The 9395-nt window shown below is 32.9% G+C and overlaps 1 protein-coding gene across 3 annotated transcripts in view; it reads right to left on the bottom strand.

The window, feature by feature from the left end:
• Positions 1-472: 472 nt before the first annotated feature.
• Positions 473-9395, bottom strand: part of LOC150106687 (putative protein phosphatase 2C T23F11.1) — a 179244-nt gene continuing 170321 nt past the window's right edge. For all 3 annotated transcript variants that reach the window (XM_090392637.1, XM_090392635.1, XM_090392636.1), the window contains exon 9: positions 473-2909. In XM_090392637.1, the coding sequence (XP_090248763.1) occupies positions 2514-2909 (396 nt within the window). In that variant the 3' untranslated portion in view covers positions 473-2513. The remainder of the gene's footprint in view (positions 2910-9395) is intronic.

The raw sequence follows: 9395 nt of genomic DNA, 5'->3' as shown, positions 1-9395 counted from the left end.
ACATCAGAATTTTAACTAATATAAGTTAAAAAAAAAGTATAAAACTATGTTGACTGATGTGAAACTTTAAGTAAGATTAGATATATAAATAACAGTTATGAACTTTAAAAACATGAGTATAATCTGCAACAACAAAGCTTTCCCTAGAAGACAATATTTTCTACTCGCTTGTCTATCTTACTAATATATACCACTTCAGACTAAAATGAAATCAGATGTGAAAAACAGTTTAATTTTCTTCAGTCTGGAGATGAAGAAAGAAACGTTACTGCAATGTTGATAATGACTGGCATTCTAATATACCTTGTATGCTATGTTTCATGATAATTTTACTTCATAATTTCATATTTATTATTTAATCTAATCTAAACAAATAATAAATCTGAAATTGTTTTTAAAATAAATCAATTCACATATGCTTTAACATAATTTGACAACTCAGATGCTGGAAAAACCAATCTTTCAAAATGAATAACGCCTTCACATATTTATCAACATAGAGTTTATACATTCCATCACTAAAAGCAATTTATAATGAAATGTTGAGTGATATTTTTAAAATCATTAATTATAAAACCATTAGGAAATATTAACAAATCAATGTAAAAATTTTCTACCAACAGTTCGTTAAATATACAGATTAAACAGCTTTTCTAATATGGTTCACTTGTTAAAAATGGCAGATATCTTGAATCTTTCTTCAATATGAGGAGTAGAAACTTAAGCCTGATAAATTAAAACTAATCATCAATTTATAAAAGTATTGTTTCAGCTGATTAGAAAACATGATAAATTAAAATGCACACACATGCAATTACTGTTATATTTACTTCCCCCCCCCCCTTAACTCTGTGTGATTAATCAGGCATTACATGCATTAAAGCACAAAGAATATTATAACAACATAACAATTAAAATTTACCAATGCAGCAATTCTTATTTCTTAATTTTCAATACAAATTTTAGATGAGGAAAATACAGCACTGTTAATTGTTAAATATAACTAAGATATATGTTGGGAGAGAAATAAAAAGAACTAACCAGAACAAGTAATGTATACAGTCAGGAATATATTAATAAATATCACTAATTTAAACCAGAATATCATCATAAATCTTGTTTTAACAGGCCATATATGACTGTCCCCCCCCCAATCTCTCTCAATCTTTTCTCTTTTTAACATTATGTAATCTGCAGACAATAGGTTATATTTAAAGAAAGGAAAAAATGAATCTCTGGAAATTAACAATTATAATATAACTATGTTAACTTCCACAGTTTATTTCTTTGCTTCCACCCCCCCCCCCACCTTTGTTTTGGAAATTATTTTGAAAATATATTCTGAAATAATATGAAACAATATTTAAAAATGCATAAATAGAATTTCATTTGGAAAATGAACATTAAATAGAAATCGATAGATAATATTAAAAAGTAGAATACAAAATTACAATAATTATATAAAGGAAATCATGTGTCAAATGCCAAAACTGTTGCAAAATATTAATATACTTTGGTTGTCATCCAACATTATTCATTTCCTCTTTGATGACTGAGATAATTGAAGCTAATCAGCACAATGTTATCATTAAAACTTTAGTAATTTTGCTAAAGATGTAATTAATCTGACAGCATTTGTTTCTCCAAAAACTTTAATATACATATGTAGCAATAATACACTGTCTCTGAGAAATGTGTATGTATATTAAAGATCCATTTTAAAATTTTGAATCAACAGAATTAAGTTTATAACATAACTATTATAATAATTATAATAATGGGATAATTTTGTCCAGAATTAAAAAAAAAGTTATGAATTGAAAAATAATAGTTCCATATATTAAAAAAAAAGGGTTAATATAACCCATTTGTTGTATTTTTAATTACTTACAGCATAGCAATGACAAAACTATGCAAACATTTAATAGGTGATTTCTCATTATAAATATCAGTGATGGCTTAGATAAATTATTTAGATATATTATTAACATAGTATCTTACAAAAACATGGAAAAATACTTATTTTGATACAATACTTTTGAAAAATTAGCAAAATTTTTATTAAAATATATCCAACTAATTATGACTGCATTCTGCATTTATGGCAATAACTGCATTTTCAAAGGTATTAGTATCTATAGCTGTGATTAGTGGATATATCTAAATAAAGTCACTGGTTACTGAATCTTCTGTACATGATACTGAGAGAGAGAGAGAGAGAGAGAGAGAAAGGGAAAATAATGAGATCAAAAATAACTGTAGTGATTTTACAAGGCATTGCTCATTTTATATATATATATATATATATATATATATATATTAAAAAAAAAGGTAAATTTGTTCCTGTAATACCAGATATTCCTGTAATGCCAGAACTTCAGAAACTGCATTTTTACATGTAGTATAAAAATTTGGAAAATATACCCACAGATAACATTACATTCTTCCAGAATCTCTTTAGTCATAGTTTCTCACATTATTCTTTTACACAGTGTCATAATTTATAACAACCATCATGCAAATGCCATTTCACCTCCATCTCTAACAGGACTGTCCACAAGCACTAGTCCACTGAGATGTGATCCAGATGACTTGTCTTTCATATTTGTTGATGATGGTGGACTTCTGTCACTACTATTACTATATGCATCAGATTCTGCTGTCAAGCACCTGTCTTTGTTTTGTTCTTCACTATCAACTTCTTCTGTTTCTGAGGAAGCTGAATCAGAACCAGTCACAGGACCATCATCAAGTGGGGATGGTAGAGTTGGTCTGGCACACTTTTCAGCCAATTCTTCATATGATAAACCTTGTAAAAAGCACACTAAAACAACAGTCATGTTGTCACATCCTAGTCCTCCCATCTGGCAATCAGGAGCAAGGCAGCGAGTCATTAATTCTTCACAAATCTATCAAAGACAAAGTTAGGTTAATACCTTTCATTTCCATTTATTTTTGTTTATATCATCTGAAAATTACATGTTCCTTTTATAGATCAAATTTCAGTATTATTCAAATTAGCTGACAACATAAGTGCAAGATGAATCCTACCTTAAATTATACTCACTCAAGAAAGAAAAATTACAAATAACAATTTCATCACAACTCTTGAAGTATATTAAACTGCAGTGGTTTCATACAGTCAACTGTAGCAAAAGCAACATTATGTCAAGAACAGGCTTTTTGCCTTTTTCATTCACTAATGTTTTTCCATTGTTTCTTAGCTTTGTGTGCTGCACATGATAAAGAATTTCTGAGTTACAGTTTGAATAAACGATACTAATTTAAAATGAGCTTTCTTTGAAGATTTAATGTAAAATCTTAAATTTATTTCACAGAATTAATATCTGAGTTTCATTTATGTTTGTTTGAAAAATTAAAACAAACAAGTTTAAATGTTTTGAGAAAACTGGAAGAAAAGAGGAAAGCTAATAATAATGTTAAGTACCCACTGGATTTCTGTTTAGGACATGGACCAGTTACAAGATAAACTTAATGAGCGACCATATCCTGAGTTGTAACCAGTCTAAATAAACAATAACTTAAAATAAATAACTAGCTAATACCATGTTCTAAACATAAAGATGTGCACAAATTCATATAGAAAGAAGATGCAGAAAAAAGAAAAGTCTCATTGACTATGTTGTTAATGACAGGAAGGCCATTAATTAAATGAAATTCATTGTGCATTGATGGTGGTTAGTGTTGTGTGTGAACGGAGGATTAAGTGGTGGAGAGGATAAATTGTGTGGAGTGCCCTCCCATGATGACTTCTTGGACTCCGAGTTGTCATGTAATAACAATAATAATAAATATAATAAAAATTCAATGAAAAACATTTTTTTTTGAATATCTTGAAAATGAATTTTGATGTTTCCAATGATTAATTAGCATTAGTCTTGGCATACATACATGTTTAACAAGTCTTGCAACAGCACAAGTCCCAAACGAGTGGAAGGAAAGTAAAATCATTCCACTTTGCAAAGGTGGTGATAAAGGCTGAAGCTACAAATTATAGGCGATCTGTATATCTGGCATTATTGTTGAGGAATGGAGCCTAGTGAGAACTAAGATACAGAAGCTGATAATCACAAAATATTGCTAGCAGCAATATTTTGTGATTATCAGCATTGGTTTGTTAAAGGGAGGTCATGTTTTACCAATTTACTTATGTGTTAAAAGATTTACTTATATATTACTTACATATAAGATGATGACAAATGCATTGAACAAGGGAGATGCATACAATAAAGTACACTTACTTTGCAAAGGCTTTTGATTAATTGCCAAACAATAAGTTGGTCGACTAAATTGGAACAGATGGAATTGGATACTACATTAGCAAGTTGGATAGATGAGGGTGGGGGGGGGGCTGTCAGAGGTATCACCATAAGGTGCATTATCCCAAGATAAGAACGTCGCTAGTTACCAGTCAATAAGGGCCTGGGTTTCCCCCCCCCCTGCACATGTGTGTGTGTGTGGCTTCCACTCACAAAAGATTATTGAAAATCTAAAGTACATTTGTACTGTGGATGGGTTAAGGAATTTTGTTTCCATTTTTCTCCCTATTATCTTTTTGGATTTTTATTTATTTTAACCTAACCTAGAAACCTTGCTCTAGAGAACAAGCATGGAACTTTTTCAAGTCTCTAATAAGTGGAGAAGTGATCTTACACTCTGCGATGAAGTTCATCTCCAACCTAAAGACAATCGCAGACATCCATACTCATGGTGGGATTTGAACCGGAAGCCTGCTGGTTGGAGGAAAGATTAACTACTCATCCAACCACTTTGGGATCATTGTTGTTTAACTTGTATATTAATGATACTGAGAATATGCAAATGTCTGCAGATGATACAAAATTGGGGAGGGCACAAACAGATTGTATGAGTCGGCAAGTGACTGGAAGTATCAGTTCAATGTAGTAAAGTGTAAGGTTCTGAAATTTGGGAGATGGGATGCAAAGTATGAACTTGGTGGGGAAATTTCGAAGGAAGGTGAGGAGATGAAATATCTGGAAGCAGTCAAAGGACAAAATTCAGTGATCAACACTGCATAAGTAGTGAAGTCAAAATCAGATTATGGCAATGATGCAGAGGAACTTAACATGTAGAGATAAGAGGGTATGGTGCACTGTATAAGACCTTGATTGGCCTCATATGCAATATTGTGCACATGATTTGAAACCTAATTTTCATGGTGATGAAGATATATTAAAATGAATCCAGAGAAGATTGACTAAGATAGTAACCAGACTAGAATGTGAGGTATGAAGAGAAACAGGGAAAATGCAGTTTGCAAGGCCTCATGTAGAGGAGGATGTGATTAAGACATAAGTTGGAAAGAGGTTGTGTCTGAGTTAATGTGGAAGAAATTTTTCACAGAATGGGAGGGGAGAGAGAGAGAGAGAGAGAGATAGAACAAGAGGTCATCCCTGGGAACTGTATAAAGAGGGCAGGAACAAGAAAGTGAGGAGCAGCTTCTTTGCATAGGGTGGTTGGTGAGCAGAATGCATTGCCTGAGAGTGTAGTGAATGTAGACACATTGAAGTTAAAAGCACAGGTTGATTAGCTCTGTGTATACCTCCTGTGATGGAATTTGACTCCATGGATGTCTAGTGTCGATAATAATAATTGGTAGAAATGATGGGCAAAATGAACAGCTTTCAAGAACAGGCCTACTTTGAAGAAAGCTAAACCCTGAATCCTGTAAATCTTAATCTCAAAGCGCAGGTTTGTTCCGAACAAACTCCATATTATATAGGTAACAGCTTTTAATGAATTTGTTAATTAACTGGAACCACAGAAAGAACCCAAAAATGCACACCTGAACTGAAATATTCTATTCTGTTTCTGGATGCGTGATTAAAAAAAAAAAAATTATAAACTTTTTTTACAACTAATTCAACTAATAGCCAAAGAAACCTAATTAAATATAAATAAATCACTTTTGTATACCAAAGGTTGAAAAGGACTAGAACAGTAAAGAAGCAGCGAACATATTACCAGTGATCCAATTCAATTCATGACATACACATTATGTGGCTGCCTCTCTTCACCAGATGCTATTTATAATAAGTGATAGTCTTAGACCAGATATCTCTGATTGGCTACTAGTGGAGACTGAACTAGCCCCCCCCCCAAAGTCTCCAAAAAAAGCTAGATCCATAAGCATCTGACACTTATAGAATTTTATCCCAGCTTTATTGATAGGGTTTCTAGGGAAAATCTGTATTCATGATAGATCCATGTTACTATTAATGTGGAGTAATTAGTTACTGAATGTTTTTTCTCTGTTACATAGCAGAATTGTTTAGTGATATATTTCATTTTTGGCAGTGTTTTATTATTATTTTATTTATTTATTTTTTTATTTTTTTGGTAATAGAGGGGAGGGGAGGTTAAATACCTAAGTCCTAGTAATGTTCAGTAGCAAAAGAAGAGAAAAAAAAAGCTCTGTGTGGCAACACACAATGACAAGCAGCTTCACAACCATCCTGACAAACAATTCTACAGATGACATTACAAAAAAAACTAACAATATTTATATACTAATGTTAACATTAAATGATGCCATGGTGCTGCTGACAGCATGAAACATGGCTACTCTGCCACTTGGTAGATTCAAGCAGAGCCCATTATTGTCAAGAAAATATGGTAGCATTTCTAACATCACATTCTAACTAATATTTAAGGAATTGACAGCGTATACTAGAAATATAGATTAAATAAACTTTAATATATACTTTCCGATATTTCGGCGAACGTCACGTTGCCATCTTCTTGGGAACTTACTACAAAGACACGTGCACACAAGTACTAATAACAGCAAATGAGACTGAAGCTAGGAAGCTAGCGCTTTCCTAAAGTCCTGATGGTGCCCCCTGGCGGGCTATATTGGTAGTTGGGCTTTGGGCTGAAGTTCTTCTGATACAAGTTTCCCAAATTTGGGGCAGTTTCATGCATCCAAATTTGTTGAGGTTTGGCATGTTCCTAAGGGCCGAGGCTGATTCCATGAATAGTCTTTCATACTTGAACTTGCTGCGGTGTATTACTGTGGCTTTCTTCCATCTTATTCTGTGGCGAGTATCCAGAGCGTGGTCTGCAAGCCCAGAGTGGCTGTACTGGTGAAATCGGATGTAATCCTTGTGTTCTGAGATTCTGATATTTGCTGTCCTGCCTGTTTGGCCAAAGTAGGACAGTTTACAGCTGCAAGGGACCTGGTATACACCAGGTAGGTCTATGGGAAGTGGTTGGTCTTTGATGGAGCGGATAAGGGATGCCAGTTTTCTATGTGGTCTGTAACAAGTGGTCAAGTCATGTTTTTTTAGGATTTTATTGATTTTTTCCGAAGTGCCTCTGATGTAGGGAATAGTGATGGATTTAGAGTAATCTTTTTTGTGAAGGGGAGGGGGTGGTGGGTTGTGGATAACTGGGTTAAGTATTTTTTGGATTTTTTGGAGGGGGTAGCCGTTGGCCGAGAAAGTGTCACGGATGTGATTTAGTTCAGTGGTTAGGGCTTGATCATTAGAACAGATTATTTTTGCCCTGTTGAATAATGTTTTAATAACTCCATATTGTTGTGAGGGGGGATGGTGGGATTGTTGGTGAATGTATCTGCCTGTATGGGTGGGTTTTCTATAAACTGAGAAAGACAGTCTAAATTCTCCACCTCTAGCTGGGTCCATTCAACAATGCCTCCTGAATAGCTCAGAACACATATGTTTGAATTGTTTCACTTACTCATTGTTGCACATAAATCATAACATGCTGCTTACATGTTCATAACATGTTCTGAAAATGCTGGTTTGAAATCCAGCAAAATGTAAGCAAATAAGATTCTTTTTTCTATAAATATATATATATATATATATATATATATATATATAAAATAGTTCATTTAGTATTGTTAATACCATAAAAATAAGTTATGAATAATGTTCCACAACTAAGTTTGTCTATTAGATAGGTCATCATCATCATCAATTCCTGACATGTACCCTCAAAGGGGTGTACAGGATATTATGATAGTACTACATGAAAAACTTACATCATCACTAACTTCCTATCAACAATTTTTCTCCAAATCAATTGTTATTTATCAAATTTCAACATTATCAAATCTTATATTTCTGCCTTCTAAGGCACTTTTTACTACATCAGTCCAGCTATATCTTGATCTTTCTTTCAGTCTTTTTCCTGCCAACCTGGCAGAGAACACTTGTTTTGCTGATCTTTTCTCTCCCATTTTGTTTAAGCTCTGCTAATGCATTCCCGGATGCTGACAATGTCAAGTTCTTTCCTAATATCCTCGTTTTTAATATGATATTGCATTGATGTAAAAATAATCATAATTTAAAATTCTGAATATTTTTATGAATTGTTTATGTTAGAATGTTTATTAGTTTTAGTTTCATAACACGCATTGTCGGCACTTGCGATGTGCCAGTTATTGAAATGGTTTTGTCAAAAATGATATGTAAATCAGTTAAAAATTTATGTACTTACCTGATTTGAATAGTTGTGTACTTTAAACAAATTTATTGCAATTTAAAATATTAAAGTTTTGCGTTTTATGAAGACATTCTCTTGTCGCTAACGGAGACACCATGTCAGCCATTATATTATACTTAGTTTCTCGCTTGCCACTTTCATGGAGTGCGCATGCTCGCCAAGAAGTTTGATGTGTGATTGACAGCTGACAAGAACAGCATTCGGTATCAGAGTAACGGGTGTAAACAACAGAGTGTTCAGAGAGAAAATTAGAACACAGGCCGGCAGACATTTAGATTCGGAGGAAATTGAGTTTTTTTTATGTGACAGTGAAGAAAATTAATAGTATATTCCGAAAAAGGAATCGCGGAACTATGAAGTTTCAAAGTGGAATAAGTATTGATAAATAAAAGAAAATATTGCTATAGATGTTTTAAAAGGAATATTCAAGGAAATGCTAATTGGAAGATTAGTAGTAGATTCCAAAAAGGGAATCGTAGAACTGTGAATTTTTAAAGCGGAAAAGTTAAGACTGTCGATAAGCATTAGTGGATAAAAGAAGAAATTGCTATTTATGTTCTAAAGGAATGTTTGAGAAAACTCTGATTAGGAAGACAGATGAAAATCTGTCTTAAGGACACCAGATTTATCTATTATTTCTACTAAAAAGAGACAGAATTGAGATAGGAAGAATTAATCTGTGCTACATGAGTGATGAGAAAGGAACCTGTGAAAATGAAGAATAAAGTCATTTATCTTCGGAAAAGGGCCTTGACACAGAGAGAAACTGGCTATGAACATTTTGTCATTGTGAAAACAAAGTGTTTAGTCTAGTCTTAAGTGTAAGTTTATTTTTAAAAGGCCTTGGATTCAATTAATTCTGTAGTTAGTTATAGTTATGT

Source organism: Typopeltis vanoorti, chromosome 5, assembly GCF_054136105.1.
Source record: "Typopeltis vanoorti isolate ZY-2024b chromosome 5, IOZ_Tvanoo_1.0, whole genome shotgun sequence".
Classification (NCBI taxonomy): Eukaryota; Metazoa; Arthropoda; class Arachnida; order Uropygi; family Thelyphonidae; genus Typopeltis; species Typopeltis vanoorti.
The sequence above is the reverse complement of the archived record's forward strand: the minus strand, read 5'-3'. Positions and strand labels throughout refer to the sequence as shown.